General features: G+C 46.3%; 1 protein-coding gene across 2 annotated transcripts in view; it reads right to left on the reverse strand.

The window, feature by feature from the left end:
* The window catches only part of ARC5 (P-loop containing nucleoside triphosphate hydrolases superfamily protein), a 52,202-nt gene that overhangs the window by 13,036 nt on the left and 12,522 nt on the right, over window positions 1–26,644 (reverse strand). For both annotated transcript variants that reach the window (XM_087388283.1, XM_087388282.1), the window contains exons 8-14: window positions 10,517–10,580; window positions 10,322–10,370; window positions 10,113–10,195; window positions 9,578–9,735; window positions 9,257–9,317; window positions 8,955–9,017; window positions 8,748–8,848 (exon numbers count right to left, since the gene is read on the reverse strand). In XM_087388283.1, the coding sequence (XP_087244409.1) occupies window positions 8,748–8,848; window positions 8,955–9,017; window positions 9,257–9,317; window positions 9,578–9,735; window positions 10,113–10,195; window positions 10,322–10,370; window positions 10,517–10,580 (579 nt within the window). The remainder of the gene's footprint in view (window positions 1–8,747; window positions 8,849–8,954; window positions 9,018–9,256; window positions 9,318–9,577; window positions 9,736–10,112; window positions 10,196–10,321; window positions 10,371–10,516; window positions 10,581–26,644) is intronic.

The following is a 26,644-nucleotide window of genomic DNA, read 5'->3' on the forward strand; positions in this document are numbered from 1 at the left end:
TGTTGTCATTCTTCTGCCAAAATTTTATCCCAAGGAAATAATGGAGAAGTCTCAAATCTATCATTTCGAACTCTTGTATCAAGAGTCCTTTGACTTCTTGGATCTTCCTCTTCTGATCAACTGTGATAATTAAATTATCTACACAAAGGATTCTGATCATGGGCTTACCTCCTTCTGTGAAGAGATAGAGGTTAGGGTCAGGTGGACTACGAGATAATCCAATCTCATGGAAGTAGTCATCTATCCTCTGGTACCATGCTCGAGGTCTATTTCAGCCCATACAATGCCTTGCAAAGTCTGCACACCTTCTTCCCATCACCTGGATGTCAAAACCCTTCCGGTTCCTCAACATACACTTCTTCTTGAAGCTCACCATTTAAGAAGGCTGACTTCACGCCCATCTAAAAAGTAGGCCATTGATGGTGGACTGCCAAAGATATGACCATGTGGATAGTAGTCATTCTGGCTGTAGGAGCTAATGTTTCTCAATAGTTCCTTCTGTCTATACATAGCCTTTGGCCACAAGTCTTACTTGTACTTAGCGCAGTAAACCCACTTGGTTCCGCCAATCTTCCTCTTTCAGGGTCTTGTTGATAAGGTCCCAAGTGTGATTCTGAACGCATGAATCCTTCAAGGTCTTCAAGTATCACTTTGGTAACGTTCTTTCCTTCACCAGGGTTGGTCTAGTTGGCATGGGTGCCTCGGACTCCATCTTTTCATTCTTCAGCATCTAGATCCTTTGTCTCCTTTTCTTGCATGATAGCAAGTCCAACAAAGCTTCTGGTGTAGTTGCGTGTAGCTCTGAATCCTGGAACACCACATCCATGCTCTCCACCAGCTTCTTGGTTTCAGGGTCATACAATTGATATGCCTTTGATTCTTCATTGTACCCAATGAAGATACACCTGTTGCTCTTGGGATCCAATTTAGTCATATCTACTTTGTTTGCATGCACATATGCATCAAAACCAAAAATTCTTAGGCTTCTTACCATAATAAGCTTTGTATGGAGTCTTCCCTTCCACCGCTTTGGTCTTTGTTCCATTCAGGATGTGGACAACCGTGTGAACTCCCTCACCTCTAAAAGATATGGGAAGCTTCATCCCTCTTAGCATACATAAGCCCATTCGGTGATTGTCACGTTCTTCCTTTCAGCCACCCCGTTCTGTTGGGATGTGTGTGCCGTACTCAATTGTCTTTTAATCCCTTGCTTCCTACAATAGGTGTCAAAAGCCTCTGAGTTAAACCTCTCCCTTACTCGGTTCTGAAGGTCTTGATCTTCTTCCCCAACTCTTTCTTTGCCCGGGGCTTCCACTCTTGGAACTTGGTTAAGCCTTGAGAAAGAAAGAAAGAAAGAAATTTTATTAGAGTCTTCGGAAGACCGATGGGTCTATGAGACTGAAATAAAACCTGATACAAATCACAGTAAGGGTGGAGCTACTGAAACGAGCATCATCACCCGTGCTCAATCCTAAGTCTGATCATCCATAATCAAATACATCTGGATGTAACAAGAAAAGGACTAGAGCGGAGCGGAATCCCCGTATGTCATGTCCCCTTGGCTGGTGCATAGCTGGTGATGAGACGCTGGTGCCCATCAAGGGGTGCCGTGCGTCTCGGTCTCCTGGACGACGCAAGACCAGAGCCACTGTGACTCCCGTGGGACGTATCCCAGGTCTAAACAATGACGGGAGGTCCCCCAGAGTGATCTGTGTCCCCTCAATGTCTCGTGTGTCATGCTGCGATCGTCGGGTCGGGGTCTCTGTCACGTCGACGGCTAGAGACTGGACGATCAATGTCACTCAATGGGAAGAACTCCATGATCCTGCTCTGAGAGGTGTCTGATGATGTGACCAAGCCACGTCGCCTGAGTAAGTACTCTCTATGTCGGATTCCCTTGTGAATGAAGGCCGTGAGGCATCTCTAATCTAGGTAGGCGAGGAATCTCGAAAGGAGCTCAGAGCCGTCTCTGAAGAGGCAGTGGTAGAGACCTCGAATCTCGTAGTACACTGGGCACCTGAAAATAAAATGCTCCTCCGACTCAACCTCCTGACAGTCGCACAGTATGCATAAGCGATGCTCCCTAGGAATCCCCTCTGCTCTGCCGCTCTCTATGCGGAGGCGGTGTGATGATACTCAAAACTGTCCGATGGAGATCCGTAGTGAGTGAGGCATATGAAGCTCAGTGTACCCCGGTGGTGTGATGAATCCCTCCTCCAAAATGCGAAGACAATAATCTCTGTAGAAACTCAACTTCATTGGAAGCTCCCTCAGCTCCAACCAGGTCCTAAAGGAGTGTAGCTGCAAGAGATCCTCTCGAATGACCGGGTTGGTATGTGGCCCAATCAGGATGGTGGGTGGGAGTACCGGAGGGGCATCTAAACTGTACTAAAAAGGAGGTATCCTATCGATGTGGAACCCTAGTCTCACAAACCATCTGTGAGTCCGTGCATACCAGCATCGCTCGTCTCCCTCTGCTGCCAACCTCATGGAGGAATCAAGAGCCAACCATGGCAACCTCTGTCTCCCTGATGTGCAGTCCCCAAATGATCTAACCCGGTGTAGATATGTGATGGTCTAAAAGGCTGCATCGAGCTGAAGTGGAGAAGCACCAAACTCGGCCTAAATGATGTAATGTGGTACAGACGGTTTCCCCCGAATCATCCGTGAGAGCATGAGGATCTGCAAGCGCTCCACCTGTGTCCACTCTATCTCTGACATGTCAGGCCCCCAACAAGGGCTGCAGCCTGCCATACATACCGGCTGGTCAGACCCAGGAGTCGAAGAGAAGAGCCTTGGTCCGAGGGTCCTGGAAGTGGGCGTGAAAGCACTGTCTCTCTAGCCGAGCCAGTGAGGCGTATCCCCTGCTCAGTCTGGCCTACATCGCTGGTCTCATCGTGAAGATTGGGCCGGAGAAGATGACCCCCAAGTAAGTGTATGAGGATACGATCTCAACAAGTGACCCACCCAAAGTAAAAGTAAGCTGTTTCCGTTGCATGTTTGCTCGAGAGGTGTTAAAGATCATGACTTTGGTCTTGCCAAGGTTGACCTCCAAATCATGGGATAAACAAAAAGCCTGCAGTGCATCCAAGTGTCGCTGGAGCCCCTCGGGTGTGGACGACAAGAGTACCACGTCATCTGCATAAAGAAGAATCCTGATGATGATCCCGGCAAGTGAGCAACTGGTCCCTCCGAACGTCCCCATGAAAGTCTCAAGCTCATCGATGTTGAGGCCAAACAGGGTCGGTGATAAGGGACAACCCTGTTTGACCCCTATGGTACTCAGGATCTCATCTGTCCAACCTGTGCCTGTACGAACTCGGCCTGAGACTCTCTCATACAGTGCCATGACTGCCCAGATGATCTCCTGATCAAATCCCAGTGCCTGTAGGCGTGTGATAAGACGAGCTCGAGGTACTGTGTCAAAGGCTTTGCGGAAATCCACAAAGCAACAGTATACCCTCTCCTTCCGTGATCTAGCCTCCTCAATGACACTCCTGAGTGTGAGTATGTGATCCATAGTCCCATGGTCTCGCCTGGAATCGGCCTGACCCTCTGCTCTGAGCCCTCTCATCTCTGCAAACAGGCTGACCGATGCATCGAATACAGCTGCATAGATCTTGGACATCACATGTCCAATCATGATAGTCCTGTAGTTACTCGGATCCATGGGATCCCCTACCTTGTGGATGGGGGTGATAGTGTTGAGTGTATAAGTGCGGGGGAAGCCAAGGCAAACAACGTCATTAAATAGCTTTGCTAGGATCGGGGCTAACATGTCGATCCCATATGCGATAAACTCAGTGCATAGCCCCTCGTGATCCTTAGCTTGGCCAGTGTGCAGTTTCAATGTCGCATCCTTGACTCCCCCTCTGGTGAACAACGTGCAAGTGGTGGGACGAGGTGTGTGTATGAGGTCTGGAGTGGGCTGGTGTGGGACATCATATAGATGGTGTGCATACGTGTGCCAGACTCTCGTGTCGATGAGGGGTGATGGGGACCTACGCTCAAGGAATCTCCGCCAAAAATCCTTAGAGTTGTTGTTGTACAAGATATGCAGCAGTAGCTCCTCATTTTGACGAAGAAAAGCCTGCTTCTTTCAACGTACGAGATGTTGGTACTTGCGTACTGTGTCTGGTGTGTTCGGGAGGTGACATCTGGTTTCAAGTCGGAGCTGTCGGCGATAAGCCTTGCTCGTGGAGTGTGCGACTAATCAAGGCAGCACGGTCCTCTATGAGTGGTATGTGATCGATGTAGGTTAGGAGTCTGTTTAGGCGTCTAGAGTAGGCCGGTGAGAGGCTATGATCAAAGTGTATGTCGTGGTAGGTGTCGTGCTTCCTATGTGGTGTGTGTGGTGTGGCTAAGCATGGGGTGGCGATAGTGAAGAATAGGTATGTGTGATCAGCTCCTGGAGGGAGTGGTGCTACGGTGAAGTCGGTGATACATGAAGTGAAGGTAGGGAATCCCATGATGTAATCTACTACACTAGTGCCTCCCCCCGTGTGGAAAGCAAGTAAAACCACCTGAGGAGGGCCATAGGTCGAGCCCGTTGTAGATGATGAGATCATGCATCCTGCCCAAATCAAGGAGCGCGTGTCCATATGGTGTAACAGGCCCGTGTCGGTCCGATGAGGTCCTAGTCATACCTGCTCCGTCTAGGTCCATGTCTGGAAGCATGATAGAGTCGTCTCGGAAGTCCAAGAGTGGTGCCTGTCGCGTACTCGTCCTGGCGTTGAAGTCCCCAACAAGGAGAACTTCCCCGCGGGCTGAAAGGTCTAGGATATCCTGATGTAAGGGTGCATATGGAGATGTCTCACCCTCTTCTCGTGCCACTCTGGCGAAGTGGGATGTGTCTGGCAGGAAGTAGCATATTGCTATGAAAAGGTCACGGGTGTCTATGCGTCGAATCCGGATCCACATGAATCGGGAGTGTGCGTCCTTCCTCTCAATGGAGATGGCTCCAGCGAGGGAAGACCTGTACAATATTGCGACCCCGCCTGATCCTCGGACTCCTCCTGTATCCCTCGTCTCATCCCTAAAGGCTGACTCCCATGTGTAGCCACTGACTATCAGTAGTGGACGCTCTGGGCTCTAGTGTGTCTCCATGTAAAAGACTATGTCTCGTCCTGTATAAGACTCCGAGAAGTTTCCTGGGTTTGACCATAAGGTGCCATTACAGTTCCAAATGGTGCAGTCTAGGGTCTTGAAAACCTGAGTCTCATAGGCCCCGTCCCCCTAGGGGATACGGGTGGGAGCCCGATGGGTGCCGGTCAACAACCTACCATCTCGGACCACGGCCCATTTCTCCTCCTTGCGGGCAACATCCTGCTACTGCAGAAGAACTCATCGCTCCTCAATTTGTAGTGGTGTCAAGTCCTCGTCCATGGACAGGGTGGGATGCTCTCGTAGAGAGGCTCGGCGTCGGAGTGTCGCTAGACGAGCATGTGAATCTCTGAAGCGAATGACTAGGGCTGCTCTCGGTTGGGATCTCTCCCAACACGCCATGCTCCCTCTATGCCATGGTCGGGGACCCCCATGGTGGTGGTCACAAAGGTAATCGCCTCCTCCATGGGCGTCGTAGTGGTGCTGGTGCTGTCTCGCATGATCCCTCGTATCCGGATGTTGAGGGCCTTCGAAGCCCTCTGCTGCTGTTCATGTATGGCGACTGAAACGGTTGCCTTTGCGGGCTCCCGTTTTGCCACGTCCATCCATCTAGTCGTCTCTGCTATAGCCGACTGTATCGTGGCTATCTGTGCCTCCATCTCTGTGCCTGAGGTCCCTCCAGGCACTGCTCTGAGGGTCCCGAGCTCCTCTCAAAGCTATGTGATGTCGTGTCTGAGTCCTTGGATAAGGGTGCCTTGCTCGTGTATAATGCGGGCCTGCTCCTGGGTGTATCGGGCCTGCTCTTAGATGTAATGTGTCAGCTCTGCCTGACGGGCCCGGATGCTGTGTATCTCAGCCAATAGGGAGTTCCAAGCATCTGGCGGGGGCCTAAGATGTCCTGGTCCAGGTGGGAACTGGATCTCGAGAGGGGTTGGAATGAAGGTGGGCTGCTGAGGTTATACTGCAGGTGGGGACAATATGATCTGGGCGGGGGAGTGATATGTAGGAGTAGCGAGGTCGGACGAGGTGATGAAGGATGGCTGACTGAGAGGTAGAGGTGATACTAAGGGAAAGTACTGTGGAGTCGTGGCTGATGGGGCCAGTGGTGAGGCTACTGGAGAGGAGACCTGTGATGATGATGCAAGAGAGGGGGAGGAGAGAGGTGGCGTAGATGATGAGGCGGATGATGGTGGTGAAATAGTGGTGGTAACCATAGAGGTCGAGGATGTGGTGAGCGGCATGGGCTTTGGGTGGGCCCTTTCTTCTGGGCCACGGTGCTGTCCACTGTCAAACTGCTCCGGTTGCTGCGTTTGTTGAAGTCCTCCAGATTGAATTGCTTTTGTGTTTTCGCCTTGTCACCGTTCCCCTTCCCCATCTCCACGTGTATGCAAATTTGGATCGAGGGGTCTCCCGCCTAGTCTCTTGTCCTCATCCCCTTGTTCCTTTCCTTATGGGGGCAAAGAAGGGACTGCAGGAGATCGAAGCTGCTTCCCCCCCCCCCCCCCCTTCTTCTTCTTCTTCTTCTTTTCGAGGGGGGGGGGGAGGGGGGGAAGAAGGGGGGGTAGTGAGGGGTTAGCGGAGGGGGTAGCAGGGGGTAGAGAGGGGTAGCGGGGGGGTTAGCGGAGGGAGTAGCGAGGGGTAGAGAGGGGTAGCCGAGGGGGTAGCGAGGGGGGGGGGGGGGTAAAAGCGAGGTAGTGGGGGGGTAGCGAGGTAGCGGGGGGGCTAGAGGTAGAGGAGGGGGAGTAGCGAGAAGGGTAGCAGGGGGTGGCGAGGTAGCGTGGGGGTTAGCGGAGGGGGTAGCGGGGGGGTAGGTGGATAGCGGGGGGTAGCAGAGGGGGTAGCCGGGGGGTAGTAGGGGTAGCGGAGGGGATAGCGGGGGGGGGGTTAGCAGAGGTAGCGGGGGGTAGCAGAGGTAGCGAGGGGGTACGGAGGGGGTAGCGCAGGGGGTAGCGCAGGGAGAGAGCAGGGGGTAGCGCAGGGAGAGAGCAGGGAGAGAGCAGGTTAGCAGAGGTAGCGGGGGGGTAGTAGGGGTAGCGGAGGGGGTAGCGCAGGGAGAGAGCAGGAAGAGAGCAGGGAGACGGGGTCTTGGGAGAAGGGACGACATGAAGCAATACAATAAACCCACGTCATTCTGTTGAAATCATCAACAAAGTTAAGGTAGTACCCAGCTCCTGAGAGAGATATCCTGAACACCTTTCCACATATGTCTGAGTGTACCAACTCAAGTGGAACTTTGGATTGCTGCGTACAGCACTGTCTGCAATATGTGGAAGTCCATCTAGAAGTCCTACTCATTTCATCTCTGAAAGAGTTCCATGGCTCACATGCCCAAAACTTTCATGCCAGAACTTCAAATTACCTATATCCGCTTGAGCCATATACAGATCATGCTCCTGTGACCTTTTGCAAGCACTTTTCCCGTTTTCTTTGAATGGATTAGAACTCTTCCATCATCAAACTCAGCCTTCAGCTTGTTCTTTGTTATCTGGCTGAAGATAAAAGATCCTTTCGTAGATTCGGAACGTAAAGAATATAAGCGGGTACCTTTTCTTCACCTGAATCTGTAGTGAATGGAATGCTCTAGATTCCTTTAACGAAGCACTTCTTGCTGTCCCCAGGTCACATGCAGGTTGTAGTCCCTTGAGTAGGCAAATCACGACATAAGTGATCAACTAAGCTCTCATAACTCCTCCGCATGCTGATTTAACCTTATAAGTTTTTTCACTTTAGAAAATACTAAAAAACCCAAGAGCTTGATAATCCCACTTAAATTTTATAAGCACAATAACAAACATAAAAAGATTGAATTGGAAAACACAACTTTGCATGCTAACTATTATCAATTAATGGAGATTAGTAGGCATTGATCAATTGCTCAAAGTCGTAATAAATTTTTTAGATGACAATGCATTAAAGCTATAACCCAAGCAAGGCCAAATAGATCCAATAGCATAGTTAGCAAAAATATCCCACAATTTGTATTGTTCCTTTTCCATATGCACACATATGTTTGGTTATATATGAAAAGATATATGTACACACGAACAAGGGCGCATGCACACACTTTTATTTTAGTGAAGTCTATTGGTATCTATATTACAAGAAGTCGTCCAGATAGGGAACATGCAACTACAACGTCAAAAGATAGAATTGTATGACACGTATGCAGGATAATCTTGATGACGAGCACGCAGACAAGGCCGCCTATGGCCAAAGGCATAAGTGGTCAAGTGCGAAAGCAAAGTGATGCATCATGACAGCCCAGGTCTGATCACCTTGCATAAATTCAAGCATCATTTTCCCTTTATGAGCCAAAATGGCATGCGTGCCGTGGGGCGCCACATGCATACACGCATGTATGAATCTATATATGTATATAATCTGTGTAATTATGTATGCATATGTGCAACTGGATGACAACTCCTCTAAGCATATAATAATCAATGGCCAACATGTCGCTTTGAGCTTACTCCAGGCCCACTACATTCTAGGACTTGGTTCTGAAAAAATTCACATCTCTGCAATAACCGCCTTCTCGAAAGCAGATGTCCTCCACTTGTTGAGAAAGCATGGCTTTGGATGTTACGTCACATGTTTGAGTTAACTTACACATAACAGAAACTTTGCAAGATAAGAGCAATTACTTCTCTTTGCAGGCACGTTCAGTTGACTCAACAAATGTGTGGAAAGCATCCGCAACACGCTTCATAAACATATTATGACCACTTAAATATTCACCATCCTTCTGCAGTACAGAACAATAAAACGATAGATTAGAAAGAAAAAGCAAAGCATATTTTCTTTTACACAGTGAAAACTGATTTCACAAGTGGGTAAAATGCCAAACTGACCTGCAATAAATAAAGAGCGATAGGTAGAAGCCTCCTCAAAATATGGGAAAGTCGGAAACCTAGCTGATTGAAGAATAACCAAGGACGGGTCAAAAACTACTGTCTACAAGCATAGAGTACAAAAGCATCATTTAAGATTTCACTTAATGGAAGGTTTTTATAATCACCTTTAAATCATTAATGCCATAATAGCCAAAATTCAAACAAAGGATAAGCATCGTGAATGTCTGCTATTAGATTTTAAACAACGATTTTAAACAACATACAAAAACCTGGACAGCATATGGGGTCATATTCCATACATGATGAAGAAAAGGCTCAAAAACATCCCGTGCCTTTGTGACAGCTGTAACACAAGCGGTCCTGTAAAGACATGCACCCAATCGAAATAGTTAGTATTAGCCTAAATCTCCTTTTGTTCTAGGAAGGAGGGTTGGCCAGCGCCGGAAGAAAGGAGGAGGGAAGGGGGGGGGAGGGGGGTGCGGGGGGCAACCACCGCGGGGAATTATTAGTTGCGTGGTTTCAAAGCACATGATGTACATAATCTCAATAGTCCAAGATAACTGCCCTGCATCACTCTAAATTCCATAAATAAAAGACATTTGAAGTTTGCATAGCAATACCTGAAATAGTTTGTCCCATCGTGGATATCCTCAACTCCACAGGCATTTACTATCTCTTCTCTGCTTATTGAAGGACATTTTGTACCTCCTGCAACGAAACGGAACTCTGCCATAGCTCTATGGTACTGAGCACCGCCATAGAGATGCATTCCTGCATTCTAACATCCACAAACCCTTAATCACAGCCTTCCATACATGCTTCAGAAACAAAAGCAAAAAGCAAGAATGTTCATCTGTGTTGCATTCATTCATGAAAATATGTACATTAGTGCTAATTTTTTGAAAACACAATTTGTACAGATTGGCATTGTCTTTCCTGAAAACATATCACATCATATGTCTTTCCTGGAAACATATCATGCACCCTAAGAAAACTCATTCTCAAAATAAACAAGAGAATGCATCATGGCAATATGATGTTATAGCAGAGAATGTACCCTTGCACATTTTCACTCTCTATGCCATTCTTTAGTTTGATGACCAAATTTCTATTTACTCCACTTGTTTAATTATTGCAGGCAAAAGGAGCGCTTACTGGCATGTATTTGAATGGAAGCTGAAGACCATCAGTCCCCACAAAAGCACCACCATTTGTGCGTTCATCCTGCAATGTTTCTCCTGCAAGCATAAACTATCATTTGAATGACTCACATGAGTGAAGCAAGAACCTTAACTTACAAAGGGAACAGAAATTGGAAGTATGATACGAGGAAATACAATTTTTGAAAGTGCTCCAGTTCTTACCAAACTTCTCAGGTGGAGCAGCAACTGTTCCTTTCAGCAGTAAAGATAGCTGCAAAATACACCTGAAACACCTCAATAGTGTAAAAAGCAACCACTCCATCTTAGACACCATTTGTAGATAATTGATATGGATGATATAACAAAGCACCTTAAAAATGCAATACCAATAATTTGTTTTTTGCCAGAAGACCAAACCTTTGCTAAGAAAGAATCTCTAAAAAGCCGGCCTCTCTCCTTCAGTTTTACCTCATCAAGATCACTGCAGAGAACCCGAGTGAACATTTAGTAGCATTTCCAAAGAAGGATACAGTATGACAGTGCCAGCTAAGTGAAGGCACCGAACATCAAATCTAGTTTCTGCTTCATTTTTATAGCACAATATGTGAACACATGGTATCTTAGACAACATGTACTTGAATTTGCTTTTGCAAATCTTACATGGGCCCTCAACCCACAGAAAGCAAAGCACAGAAGCTTCAGAAAAGCCTTGTGTCCAAAGCTCAGGCTTAGAAAATGACAAAATGTACAAGTACCACGATTATATGATGGGGAGAAACATGGAAGCTGTACAGTTTTTCTCGTCACCCAGATTCTCTCTGGATCTTGTATCTCCTTGCTAATAGTTGGGGAAAGAAAGATCTCCTTCTCTCTCCGGCTTAGTACGCAATGATTTTGTAATCACCTCAGGAGATTGTATCTCCTTGCTACAGCCTAGGAAAGAAAGTTTTACGAGGAAAGGTTCACCTGCATCATGCACCTCAACCTTGGTTCCATGGGAGTTGAAATAAGCTTGCAGTCCTGAAAATTGACCCTTTGTACTACTCCCAGCATGTATTTTTACTGTTTGAGCACAATGCCTTCATCTATTTGCATAAATTGAATGCCCAAATAATAGTGTAAAGTCCCCGATCAAACATCTCAAATGAAGCTTAAGGTCATTCTTAAATTCTGCAATTTTCTCTCCAGAAGTACCTATGAGCAGCATATCATCCACATACAGGATGACAATCAACAAATCCTTTTTGTCCTTCTTGACATAGGATACTCTCAGTATGACTATACTATACACCCTAATTGGTTAAAAATGTGTGAATTTTCTCGTACCAATGCCGTGGGACTTGTTTCAGCCCATAAAGTGCCGTATGGAGTCTGCATACTTTATGTTCTTGATCAGGCATCTGAAAACCAACAGGCTGACTCATATACACTTCAACCTACAAGTCCCCATTGAGAAAAGCTAATCTTATATCCAATTGATGTACTTTCCGAGCAGCCAATGAAACAATGCACCTGATGGTGGTCATCCTAGAAGTGGAGGCAATGGTTTCATCATAATTTATCCCCTTCTTCCGAGAACATCCCTTGGCAACCAACCTTGCCTTGTACCTGGCAATGGTACCATCGAATCTTCTTTCGATCTTGTACACCCACTTTGTCCCAATAGCTTTCTTCCTATGGGCAAATCCACCAGTTTACATATATTGTTCTTCATGATAGAATCCAATTCTAACTGCATGGCCTTCATCCAATGCTCATTGTCTTGAGCGTCACTTGGTACTTCTATATCATACAGTGAAGTTATCCAAGCTGAATCAACAATGTTTGTTCCACCGGTCCCTTTTGAGCTAGCCCTTGTCCTGCTGGAGAGAGAGGCTGAAAGTCTACTGTCCTGCATCTAGGCTCATTCTCAGCCAGAGCTACAATATGCTTGAAGCACTAAAAGACACAGATTTTCTTTCAAGGGATATACCCATGCAAATCTTGGAAAATCATCTATGAATTAACAATATACAGATGTTGTTAGATGCTGTCCCAAAGATGGTGTCGTCATAGGACCACACACATCACTGTGTATAAGCTGCAAATTCCTCTCAACTCTAGAAGATCAATCTCTAAGGAAAGGCATCCCCGTGCATTTTTCCCAATATGCACCCTTTCACAGACGTGTAGCGCAAAGAAGGCATCATCCCATGTCTTTGGGAAAACTGCAAACTGCCTTAATTCACATGGCCGAATCTTGCATGCCATAATTCTGCATTTTTTATTTCTACAATCATTGTCGCCACACACGCATTAGACATACTACTGCCATGCCTGTCCAAGTAGTACAAACCCTGATTCAAAGTGCCTGTAGTGACTATTTGATAGGCCTTTTCTCGATCCCTGACAGTGCACTTATCACCTTCAAAAATGTAAGCAAACCCCTTTTCCCAAAAACAATGATTTCTACAATCATTGTTGCCACACATGCATTAGACATACTACTGTCATGCCTGTCCAAGTGGTACAAACCCTGATTCAAAGTGCCTGTAGTGCTATTTGATAGGCCTTTTCTCGATCCCTGACAGTGCACTTATCACCTTCAAAAATGTCAGCAGATCCCCTTTTCCCACAAAAGGACACAAAAAGTAAATTCATCTTTATCCCTGGCACATACAGGACATCTTGAACGCATAAATCCGTGCTATCAATTGATGACAGTAAAATCCTCGCAACTCCTCTCACAGGATAAGAAGAATTGTAGGCACAAGACATTGTTTTGCCAGCAGGAGCAGGCTGCAAATCTGCAAATAAATAATTTTTGGAAGTCATGTGCTTGGAAGCACAAAGTACCAAACTGCATCTGAGGCATAACTCACACTGCGTGAGGCAACCTCATGGTTGGCATCACACCTAGCATCATAACTACAAACCAAAAAATAAAAATCTTCTATAAGAAGGTTTGTGGAAGCACTACCCTTGTTTGCATCTGATGCATTGGAATCTAAAACTGTCATTCCAGGTTCCTTCTTACTCCTTTCTTTCTTCAACCCTTTCTTGCATTCATTGATGTTGTGTCCAGGCTTCTTGCAATAATGGCATTTGCCCTTTTTCATGGGCCACCCTACATTTTTTGGATTTGATGGCTGAGTTAAATCAGCCCAGAACTGAGAGCCACCAAAATGACACTTATTTCTGCCTTTAGCAACAAGGCTTGATCACCATCATGCGCATCAACACATAGATTTTTTTTTGTCTGTTCTTTCTACGACGACAGCCCCACAAGTTTCTAAAAAGTAAGTGGAACTGTACTACCCCTTATGGATTTAAGACGATCAATAAATCACTGGAAAAGAATTTAGAGTTGTAGCTATTAGCTGACTACCCATATAACTTCAACAATGTTCAGCAGTTGTCCTCTAAGATCCTAAATCTTAGTCAAATGATCTCACACTGAGTCACCCTTCAAATCAAGCTGTCTTTTCAAGAAAGAGAGTCTGGCCTCATTCCTTGGCTAATACGTATTCTCCATGGTATCTGAAGTTTGCTTGGAAGTCCTAGAGACGTGGATATGAGGTATGATGAACCCCTTAATAGACAAGGCAATGAGTGACAAAGCCTAGGCATCTCTGGCACCCATCTCCTCTGATCATGTGTCGGGCAACAGGTGCAACTAGCCTCACCTATGCCCGATGTTGATCATCACGGGGATTACCTCCTTGTTGAGGTGTACTAGAGGCAACGACTTATCTCCTAGACGGGCATCTACCTATGGGAAGATCTATCGGTCAGGAGACCTCTTGTAGAAATTTTGTAAGAATGCCTTGGGTCCCATAAATTGTGTTTGGTCTCCCACATATCAGCTAGCAACACTACGCAAGTGCACAACTCTTCAAAATCACCCACAAGTCCATATGGATGAGGATCTTACTCCCTTACAAGAAGGCGAGAGACCCATTGTCTTATGACAACAAGATGTTGCCTATCAGGAGGCGAAATAGGCAATGGTACAAGAGGGATGACTCTTGACTACTTTTAGACGGGGGCCTGTTGATGTATCCGCTAGGGAGGTGGGGTCTATGAGACTCAAAGGGGATCAAGACATTGACATGCATTGTTTAGAATTCATGGAACCTTTTGGTCAGAGCGTGACCTACACACCAAATTCCTATGGATTTAGATCAAGAGCAGATCTTTGCCAAACACCTTCATTGCAGTTTGCTACTTTTCCACTGATACCTCACACTTTGTTAGGGACCTCGGAGTTTGAGAGGAGGCCCATATAATACGTTATACTCAAACATCATGCATTTCTCGAGCCGCAGGGAATCCAAGACTTCAATGCTAGGACTGCAAATCGCCGGGTATTAATCGTTGATTTTCAGCATGACTTGATCACATTGCCAAACATTGATCTAGATGAGGATGTATTTCCAAAGTTTTCACAAACCAACAAGCCCTACTCACCTCATATGGGCATGCTTCCAGAGACATGGGCAAGATGCATGATCAGATTATCTGCACTAGTTTGGAGAGATGGCCTTCTTCTAACAAGCGCAATTGCTTTTTGCACGGAGGAGATTCTAGTGTAGTTAACTACCTCATGGGATCTCCTATCTTTGCTTCTCACGTCATAGATTTTTACATTCCATGGCCACCATCTAGAGCGGATCATACCTACTTATTTTCCTTTGGCAGGACAGCAGCTGAGATTGTTGCATCTTATAGGTACTTGGGAGTCCTCTTTTCAGCCCTAATCTTAACGATGAGACGAGCTATGCAGGCCCGGTTGAGTAGACAATATGCCACACTTGCCACATTCAAGCATCCGTGCTATCAGCCCACTTTCAACACCCCAAGACCAAGTTTCTCCTTTTCAACCCTCTTGTTCGTCCAATTGGGATGTATGGCAGTCACTTTTGGGGGGCAGATCTATATGAGACAGACTAGTCCCATGTTGAGACATACAGGTTCTACTTCTTGATCGGATGATCCATAGCAAGACATCTATCCCATATCAAATTATGTTAGTAGAGTTTGGGGCTACTCCTCTACACTTTGCAGCATACTTACAAGTAGTCGCACACCTTCATAGAGTCAATGACTTCAGTACCACGTCATCCAAACAACGTAGGCTACCGTGGCTATCTCGACCTCATATATGGTACTAGAGGCAAAGGGAAACTGAGGACTTGGTAACGCTCGAACACACATATGGTTTGCAAGCCTAGGACTTCATATGGAGTCTGGACAGACTAACACCGTTTCAATATAGCCTTGAGGCCCCATCCACTCCACCCAACCTATCATGAGGTGAACCATGCCATCAGAGAGGACCTCTTCCAACTCCACATGTACAGGACTTGGCTAGCATCCCATGAGCTTTGGGTAAAATTCAGCTTCTATAGAGATCACTACTTGGCAAATCTTGGAGGAGGGATTTATTGATCCTCCTAGCTATACTCGCATCCATCTCCCATATGCATTGAGAATCTCCATTGAGCAATCCCGAGTATTGTCTCAACAACTATGCATTAAGACAAAACGAGCAAAGGGCATCCCATGCCAAAGGCGAATATGCACTTTATGCACATGTAGGAGGTTGAGATAGAGGAGCAATTTGCATTCAAATTCTCTATGTACCTAATCAGTGATGTGTGGCATCTTTTCTCCTCGAGGCCCAGTAAAATAGAGATTGACTCCTAGAAGTGCAGAGGAGAGACCAACAGAGCATGTCTGAGTCCATCCACAGGACGATCACAAATGTTTTCTATGATGACTCAAGCCACAGGCAATAGGGGACACAACGCAATCGAGACCCAAAGAGCACAACACAACAAACTCGGCCTCAAGCTGACTCTCACATGAGGACCACATGCATCTCCTCTTTACTATTTGACTATGGAAGACAGACCATTGGAGTGGTAGTAGTGCTTGTCAAACGACAAAACGTTTCCCAAAGACTACAGACAAGGAGAGAAGGGCCTTGATAAATTGATCAAGCTAAGTGCCAGCAACATCCTATTATTGATTTCGTACCCCAACAGTGACACTTATCACTAAATCCAAAGCCATTGCCGGTCGTGATCATATGTGAAGGAACATGGTGGAGAGGGAGAGGGAGAGGGAGAAAGAAAAAATAAATTTTATTAAAGTCTTCGGGAGACCGTGAAGGTCTATGAGACTAAAGATAACTAGTACAATGAGCATAACGGTGGCGGTCTCAAAACGGTCCGGCCAACCATTTCTTCAAAAAAGTTATGAAGGACGGTGTGTCTAGTCCTGGTGCAAAAAATGTGTATCTATCTCCAGATGATACAAAAAATGGCACAAAAAAATGGAGCAGAAGGGGGGAGATACAAATATATATATATGCCTGTGGTGATCGTCAGAGGCCAATCATTGAGGGCCCGTCAAATGAGAGAGAGAGAGACTAGGCTAGGGAGAGAGAAGATAATACTCAAACGGAAACATAATAAAAGTGAAAGGTAACGGAAATGAGCAATAGACCAAAATGGAAAGACTCACATTGATAAGCTTGATGTAGACTCCTTACGGGATATCTCTCAATATGACAGGTGGCACTCACACATAAGACTCTACTAGAACTCCTAGTAGAACACACTAAAACACAGTCAACTTGACTTCATGTTCTAACACCCCCCCATGAAGGAAAGGTGAGCGACTACTCGAATGGAACCAAGAACAAAACATGACAATGACGGACTATTAATCTGTGCACCCCATGTAACTCAGAGGCTCAAGTCTGAGCATGTTCAGAGGTTGATCCAAGCACTCTTATGGCTTGAGACTCAACATGACTCAGAGGCTCATGTCTCAGCATGGCTACATGGCCAGCTCATAGGTCTAGGAATACACCAACATCCTGGAACTCAGTCAAGCCTAATCAAAAAAACTTATCAAAGCCAATACATGGTTCCCACAATGCATCCCCCTCCTGACTCCAAAACAAGGTGACATGGAGCCACACATCATAGATAGTAAAACATCATTTTAGGACTGCCTAAGGCTGAGAACCTTTAGGAATACACCAACATCCTGGAACTCGGTCAAGCCTAATCAAAAAAACCTATCAAAGCCAATACATGGTTCCCACAATGCATCCCCCTCCTCACTCCAAAACAAGGTGACATGGAGCCACACATCATAGATAGTTAAACATCATTTTAGAAGGACTGCCTAAGGCTGAGAACCTTAATGGACTCAAAAAGATTATTACATTCAATTTTTGGGGGACTACCCAGGACAGAGTACCCAAATACATCAAGCTCATGGATATCTATTAGAAGACATATTCATCATCCTCATCTACCTCCCGAGGGAAAGATAGATTTCGGAGATGAGCAGTGAGAGCAAAGGTTGGTGTCGGAGTGTCTTCTTCTTCTGCTTCACTCGTGGCAACTGCAGCCAAGTTAGCATGCTCCTTGGATTGTTGTTTGGCAAGCTTATGCAAACAAGGGTCCTCTGTATTGCCAAGCTTCTTACAATACGTACACTTAAAGGTTTAAATGGCTTCTTACCCTTGGAATATAATGCATGCTCCTCATGGACATCTGTGCCTTCGTTCATGATCGAGAAGCATTGCAACCATTTCATCAAAGGACATATCCCATGCTACACGAAGCGCTAGTATGATATCACAATACTAAGGGATATCCTCAATGCTAGAAAGGAGGACAGCCACCTAATCATCTTCCCCAACAGGGACCTTCAAAGCAGCAAGTCGGGTGATGAGGGATTCCATATGATTCAAATGAGCATTAAGAGAATCTTCATGCTTCATATGGAGCTTAAAGAATTCATGTCTAAGAAACACCTTGGAATTGATAATTTTGTTGCCAAATAAGCGCTCTAGTTATCCCACAATTCATGTGTAGTGTCATCAAAATCCAAATGATGAATAATGTCATTAGACAAACCCAAACCAATGATAGAAAGACGTTTGTCATTGAGAGTTTCCCACGCTAGAATTTTCTTTTCATCAGATTCAGGTTTCTTGTCTTTGCCACTAATCACCTTCTACACACCTTCCTTCATAAGCAGAAGCCTCAGCTTGGTGTGCCAAGTTGGAAAGTTCTTACTAGAAAGCTTTTCAATGACAATTCTCGCTTTGGAATACTCCATGTCTGCTCCAAATGTTGCAGCAATACGAGCTGAGGAGAGAGCTCAGAGCAAAGACTAGAGTAGTATGGACTATAGTAGCAGCTCAGCTTGTAGTCGGGGCAAAAAACGGCCAAGAGAAGGCATCGTACCAACTAGAACAGCGTAGGCAGCAACCCATATTGATGTAGGGGCAGATGGTGGCGTAACTAGCAACAGCAGCAAGCTGCATGCAGTCCCGAATGATGGCGGCAATCCCGAGGCAAAAATCCGTAGCAAAACGTGAGCTGATGGCGCAGCAAATCAGCAGCTCCAACTTCCACGAATCAGGTCCAAAGTCCAGCAAAAACAGCAGCTCATGAAGAGGCTAACGGTTAAGGAAGAAGGGCTTCCTTCCAAGAGGAAAGAGGGAGAGTAGCTCTTCTTTCTTGGCTTCCCTCACCTCAATCCCTTGGAAGACCAAGGAGCAAGAGGGAAAGGACTAGGAGAAGGAAGGATGAAGAAAGAAAGAAAGGGAGAAGGAAGGGTGGCTCTAATACCATATGAAGGAACATGGTGGGGAGAGGGAGAGGGATAGAGAGAGGGTAGGCTAGGGAGAGAGAAGATAATACTCAAATGGAAACATAATGAAAGTGAAAGGAAATGGAAATGAGGAATAGACCGAAATGGAAAGACTCGCATTGATAAGCTTAATGTAGACTCCTTGATGTGTGTTGATGTGACACACAAGTACATTCATATATAGATAGACACACTAGAATACCAAAGTGTATATGGGATATCTCCCAATATGACACATGGCACTCACACATAAGACTACTACTAGAACTCCTAGTAGAACACACTATTCAAGAAGCTCACTAAAGTCCATTTTCACATCTACTATAAACAAGCCATGTCATCTTTCCTACACCCCTCTATGTCCACACATGTATATGAACTCCATACATCAACAAGCAACAGATCGGATGGCCACATCAGCAGTACGGAAGCTTGGTGCGCAAGTGTACAGACTGGTACAAGCGGCTGTACGGGAGCAGGACAGAGGGTACAAGGCCAGATCTATGGCAGAACCAACAGGAAGATGATGCACAGCATATGGCAGCTGTTTGGAAGCCTATGGGGCTGGAGAAAAGCCTAGAATAAGGGCAGGCCTGCCTGGGCCAGTGGCATCCTGCCACGTAGCCAGGCAGGGCTAGCCAAACTCTGGGAATGTGCCCCACAACATGATCTTATAGGCAGCAGCAGAAGTCGGATAGGGGGTGTCGGCCAATTTGCCCCCCACCAGTCAGCTTTTGAAGGGGGTTTCACCCCTATAAAAGGGGGTCCTAGGGGCCTCCATCAGCATCACTTGGAGCAGCAGTCCAAAAGCAAAAAGGAGCAGCAAGCAGGGCTTTCCTTGGGCCTACATCTAGGAGGTGAAGGAGGCACAAAGAAGCTGCAGCTTAGCTCAGAAGGTGCTGCCCACCTAGGCTGATTACCCAGGCAGCAAGGTGGAAGGATCACTGGATAGAGAGTCTGCATAAGCTCAGAGGAGCACACGGGCTCAGAGATCTAGAGGTACCAAGCAGATAGTAGGAGGACTTTTGGTAAGGTCGGAGGACCGCAATTTGGTGGGACTCCGCATATTTACTGGCTTGCACACACATCTATGGTTGTGAAGCACACACAAGTTAAGAAGTTTGATTCCAAACTGAAACGCTTCCGCGTGTAACTCCTGGGCTCATCTATCAGCCTTCCACTCTACGGGATACCCTCTGGTGGGATTTCCATTTTCTAACAATCCGAACGACCCAAGGAGGGTCCCAAGCAGCAAATGCTGCCCATCAACCTACCAAAAGATGAGGCTGTTCTTGCACGATGTGTTAGAATTATAGATATAATTCAGCAGTGACCAATGTAATATAATAAGCTAGTTAGGGGCACTTTTCCCTCTTTAAGAGGTTTTTCCCCCTAACCGCAGTTAGTTCACTAACTATGGTTAGTGACTACTAAGGTTTTGTCACTAGGACAAAACCTTCTCTCTCTCTCATTGAGTTGTACTCTTCACACTCTACTATTGCAACTCAGCTTTCAGCTTCCAAGCTTCCAGCTCTCACTCTCTCTTGCTCTCTCTCACTCACCCTTCTCTCACATTTGATATCAGAGCGGGTTGACCCTGCTCTCTGCTTCTCGCCTCCAGCTCCAACCTCCCCGTTGAGCTCCAGCTGCAACTCACCTTCGCTGCTACAATTCGTCCGTACAGTCCGTACGACTGTACGGAATCCTGCCGTACCAACAGACCGTACCTGTCGTACCTATCTGCCGTACCGTGCCTGCTCGTCCGTGCACCGTGTACCAGATATGCTCGCCGTACATCGCCTCCGTACTCCATACAGATCTGCTCGCCAATCAGCACCGTACTGTACTTGCGCGTCGTACAGATCTACCCCGTACCTCGCCGTCCGTACCCCGTATAGATCTGCGTCGTACCTCGCCGTCCGTACTCCGTACAGCGCCGTCGTTTCGTACTCCGTACATTCATACGGTCATCCGTACAACGTACGAATTCCGTACCTGACAGTTCCGTACTGTCAGCTCACTGTCCGTACACTTCTGCTGCAGGCATTCTGTGCAAAGTTTTACTTCTGCAGGTACTCGAGCAGTTAGTTTTTTGGGTAGGCTTTATTTGCAGATAGCCATTGTTTGGCTGTATTTTTGGAAATACATTTGGAGCTTTGATAGACACGTTACAGATTTGGGGCTTTTGCAGACAGATCTACAGATCTAGTCTGAATTTTGGGGCTTTTGTTCAGAAATTGCAGATTTGGGGCTTTTAGTAAATCAGCCCCTTTCTGGTTGCAATTTCAAGCCACAAATTGGGGCTTTTGTGTTGGGAGAGCAATTTCTAGAGTTTTCAGTTCATACTGCCTTTCTTGGAGTGTTTTGCACCACTTTTGGCAGATTCTGGAAAGTTTTTGATGCTTGGACAGATTTCTGACAGTGCAAGTACAGAAATCTAAGTTGCATTTACAGCTCGTGCTTAGCTGTGTTTTTTGGGAGTTGTGCATTTCATTCCCAGTAAGGGAATTCAGCTTTGTATCTGCTTCAATCTCTTTCTCACATATGGCCCATCAAAATCAGAATGACTTCCAGTTCGGTGGTCTTTCACAGGAAGACAAGTTGGATGGTACCAACTACTCCCTCTGAAGTTTCATGGTACGCAATATTCTGATTTCTCGCAATTTATGGGATTATGTCAATGGGGATGAGATCCGACCAGCAGATATTGCACCTGCTACCCCTCCCCAGCAAGGAGGTGGAAGAGGTCATGCACAGGGTGCAGCTGCAGGACAAGTTGTTGGTGCAGCTACTGTCACTACTCCAGAGCAGAAGAGATGGGATTCACGGGATGCCTTAGCTTTGTCATGCATCTCTCTTTCAGTGAAAAGATTTATCATTCCGCATATCCGGTCGTGTAAGACCTCCAGGGTCGCGTGGGATATTTTGGAAAGCATGTATGCAGCTCGGAATGATGCAAGGGTATCTTTCTTGAAAAGAGAGTTGAGTAATACACATATGGAAGAGGGTGACTCCATGTCAGTCCACCTCACAAAGCTACAAGATCTCAGAGAGCAATTGTTAAACATAGATGAAATTATTCCTGATTCAGAGATGATTACAACCACTCTGAATTCTCTTCCTGAGTCTTATCTCAGCTTTCATACCTCGCTGAACTTATCATTGAGGGGGGGTGCAAATCCTCTCATTTTTCATGAGTTGATAGGACTTCTGCTTTAGGAAGAGCAGACCAGGAAAAATTTGGCTTCACATGCAGGTGAACAAGCCATGCTCTCAAAATTTAAATCAAAAACAAAGGGACAGGCAAAGACATCAGTAAATCAGCCTTCCAGTGGGTCAGGAGAGCCTTCACAAAAGGCTAAAAATGATGCAAGTAAGCCCAAGAAGAAGGGTTTTTGTCAATACTGCAAAAAGCCAGGTCATCACATAGCAGAATGCAGGAAAAGGCTTGCAAAAGAAAAGAAAAACAGCTCAGATATGGCTGTTTCAGATTCAGCTCCTCATGCATCTGACAGTGGGGATGCTGCAGCCAACTTTGTTGGATAGGATTATGCCTTTTTATCTTGCATTTCAGATTCTAGGTTGGCTGTTCCACATGCTCGGGATAGTACAGCCACTTGCAATGATGATACATATGCATTTTTGACTTGCAGTTATGACTCTTCTACAGATGCATCTGCTTTCAGTGTCAATGAAACACTGAACACTTGGTATTTTGACAGCGGTGCATCCAAGCACATCACTTCTAGGAAGTGTCTTTTTACTTCCTTGCATCCACCTCCCGTTGGTAAGAAAGTCACTTGTGCCAACAACTCATCATATTCAGTACGTGGCACAGGAGATGTTGAGCTCACTGCCATTGATGGCTCGATTTTCAGACTTTCAAATGTCTTATATGTGCCTGGCATAACCAAAAATCTCCTTTCAGTGTCCACTCTTAACAGAGGTGGATTTCAGGTCATCTTTGAGGATGACAAATGTGTTGTCCGAGACAGGGAAGATGACTATGCCTTAAGGTTATCTGGTACTCTGCTGCGTGGGCTTTTTCAGCTTGATATTTTTGAGAAAAGAGCAGCCCATGCTCTTGCAATTTCTACCCCTACAGCTGCCATGCAGAATGCAGAATTATGGCATGCCAGACAGATATGGCCACATGCATTACAACAGCTTGATGACACTTCAGAAGTATTCCATGGTTGATGCATTGCCACCTCTTGAGATACCTCCTCCACATACCTGTGAAGGGTGCATTTTAGGCAAGATGCATAGATTCCCCTTCAAGAAGGATGGTTCAGTTAAAGCTGTCCGCAAATTACAGCTTATACACAGTGATGTCTGTGGTCCCATGAGGACTCCATCGTTGGGTGGTCATCTCTACTTCGTTACATTTATTGATGATTACTCCAATTTTACTTGGGTTTATGGGCTGAAACAGAAATCTGAAGTGTTCACGGTGTTTAAACACTTTTCAGCCATGGTTGAAAATGAAACCGGACTCAAGATACAGACATTGCGCACAGATAGAGGTGGGGAATACTTGTCTACAGGATTTGATGCTTTTCTCAAAGGCAAGGGTATTGTGCATCAGCTCACAGTCAAGCTGACCCCTCAGCAAAATGGCAAAGCTGAGAGGAAAAATAGAACCCTCATGGAGATGGACAGATGTATGCTGAAAAGCAAACACATGCCTCACAAATTCTGGCTAGAGGGTTTGATGTGTGCCAATTACATTTTGAATCGGGCTCCCACTAAGGCTTTAAAAACAAAAACACCTTATGAGGTCTGGAATGACAGGAAGCCTTCAATGGATCACTTCCAAGTCTTTGGATGCCTTGCTTATGCGCATGTGCCAGTTGAATTTAGGCACAAGTTGTCAGATAAAGCCATCAAATGCATATTTGTTGGATACAGTGCAGAAAGCAAGGGGTACCGTCTCTACAATCCTGCTACACACAAGATCATAGTAAGTAGAGATGTGATATTTTCTGAAAATTCAGCTCACACTCAGGCTGAATTTCAAATGCCTTCGTCTTCAGAGGATGTCTTTGAGGGGTTGCTACCCATTGCCTTGGGTTCCCCTGCTGATTTTTCTGATGCAAATCAGAATTTACAGCAACCTCCAGATGCTTCAGTTCCGCCACAAGATGTCTTGCCCCTTCCACACGCAGTGGAACAGGTGGTGCAGCAAGAAATTGCGGACATACATGCAGCAAAAACAGTCCCAAACTGGCTGTTACAGACTCTCAGGGAGAGTAAAATTGATGCTCCGTTATCTGGCAGGACTCGCAGTGCAGCAAGGCACATGGAAGGTGCTAATTCAGTGGAATCAGCATATGCAGGTACTCTCCTTGATGAGAGGAGCCTGCCACATTCGAAGAGGCAAAGGACAATGTGCATTGGACAATATGGGCTGACTATTTTTGTACATCAACATTTTCCGATGGATATAAAGTACATGCCTTGGTATATACATACGTAATAGATAGCTATGTATACATGTACAAATAGATCGACATATGCAAGCATGCTTGTATGTAATGTACACACATATATGTATATACATCGCAAACTCATCATGTAAGATGGCCTCTCACAAGTTCACGCCCATCATGCCCATCATGCATAGCAAGAACCAACTAGTACAACATTCCTTGGCTTGATTGACACCTCGTTGTTGTATAATCATAGGCAAATCCACCATGCCATCAGCATCTAAAAGTTTGGATGCACGCACTCTATATATATGATTGATCCATGCCCTAAGTGGACTAAAACCGCACCTATTCTCGAAACTACAAAGGAGGCATAACCTCACTTTCTAACAACTACATTAGGAGGAGGGGCAGGTTGTGGGAAGGAAAAGAAGAACCAATTGAAGGAGGCATTGGATTAACCTTTAAAGTCCTTACTTGAGATGTGGAATGACGCCATCTTGGTCTACCTTATATGTGCAAACATGGTCCTCATTTCCAATAGCTAACCGAGCGCCCTTAGGCCAACAAGACCCATAACCAACTTCACCATGCCAAACATTGGGCAAGCCTTAATTAGCCAGCTTAGTCAACAAAAACAAATTAGCTGCAGTGGGCATGTCTCGATTAACTAACAAATCCTAGCATAGTCAAGTATTATACTCTCCCTCTCCAGTATCATACGTTTATCGATTAGTTGCTCCTATTGGTTGTGGGTCGACTTTTCTATAATTCTAAACTTTATACATCCAGGTTTTTCTTATGTTTAAAGTTGAGTTGACATGTCAACCAAGGTATGTGTAGTGTCTTTTGTGATAAAAAATATCCTTTATTTGAGATGACTAATTAACTCCACAAGTATAGAGCTTCCCTTTACCCGGTCTCTTCCTGGTCCTAAAACTACCCATCATAATGGGGATCTAAAAGTACGTGGGATATTGAAGGTGCTTTGGCATTTATTTTTTTTCCGAAAAAACAGTGCTGATTATATTACTTCGAAAAAACAAGATACATGGGGTCAGTTTTGCAGCTGACGGGGCTGCGTTCACAAATCGGACGCAGCCCTAAGAGAAAACAAAAAGCTCTCTCTCACGGAGGGATCAGGCGGGTGTGAATAAACAGCCAAAGAGGCGGTGAGTAGCACCACTGAAGGCCCTGAGAAGTATGCTCGAAGAAGAGGCCCTGCGTATCCCAATCTCGGAGGAAACGTCTCCGCTTCTCCCGGCCAGCCCGGGAATCCCCCTGAATCTGGTCCCACTGGCCTCTGAGCGTGTGGATAATCTCGCTCCAGATGTCGGCCATGACCTGGGCAGTCGAAAGAGAGGTACCTCCGAGGATCTGCGCGCAGCACGAGGTCCAAATGTGCCATCCGACGATGCTGCTAATAATCTCCCAGACTGGCTGCCTGACCTGAGATCCTGTGTCCACCTCTGCCAAGTGCTTCGGGATGCCCTCAAGCGGCCCCCAAGTCCCCTGTGTGATAAGGAATATAAGGTCCTGCGGCCCTGCCTCGAACAACTGGTGATAGCCAGGTGTGGTGCTGCACCAGCAGAACGCGCCCCAAGTGATCAAACCTAACTCCGGTGCTGCGCGAGTAAGGATCCCGAAGGCCCACCTCCACACGTCCTGGGCGCGGCGCGAGTGCAGCTCCATAGGCAGTGCTTTGGTGACTCCTCGTCCTCATGACAAATCTGACAGAGTCCTTCCTGACCAATCTGCCGCAACCAGCTCCCCACTGGAAGTCCCTTGTGGGCGAGTAGCCAAAGGAAGTAGAAAATCTTCCGCGGCCGCCAGCTCTCCCACAAGGCCTTCCAGAAGGCCTGCAAAAATAGCCTGGAAATACCCTGAGAATACCAACTGGGCCGCTGGGTGGGCGGTCTGCTCTGCATCTTCCCAAGAACGCTCCTGCCCAGTTTCGTGCTGTAAGCGAAGAAAGGGATCGGCCCCTGGTCTACCACAACCTCTGGCCATCTCCACTCTCCTGGGTCCCAGTCAAAAGCTCTGACAAGGCCCGCCCCTCCCAAAGCCAGAGGCGCCATAATTGCAGCTGATCCTGCTCTACACTAGGATCGATCCGCCAAACCTTTCCCACGAGGCCTACGACACGAACCCTCTGCCACGAGAGAAGGGGGTCGATGAGCGCACCCTCTCTCCTGAGTCGACCGTCCCCCAAAACGGCGAAGGAGACAGAGGTGTCGTCCAGCCGGCCTACAACAACCAGTGTGATGCCACGAGGGGTGAACTGTCCAAGCCAACAGGCATCACCAGGCATGAGGATCTAAATCTCTGGTGGAACCAACCAACCGGCAGGAATCGCTCCATCTATCTCTGTGCGCCTCGCCTGAGCTCCACGGACACCTCCGGCTGCGGCTGCTAGAACAACGATCTCCAAGTGTCTGTAAGTGTCCCT

Source organism: Dipteris shenzhenensis, chromosome 17 (genome assembly GCF_047967505.1).
Source record: "Dipteris shenzhenensis isolate YYH24624 ecotype China chromosome 17, Dip_SZ_1.0, whole genome shotgun sequence".
NCBI classification, from domain to species: domain Eukaryota; kingdom Viridiplantae; phylum Streptophyta; class Polypodiopsida; order Gleicheniales; family Dipteridaceae; genus Dipteris; species Dipteris shenzhenensis.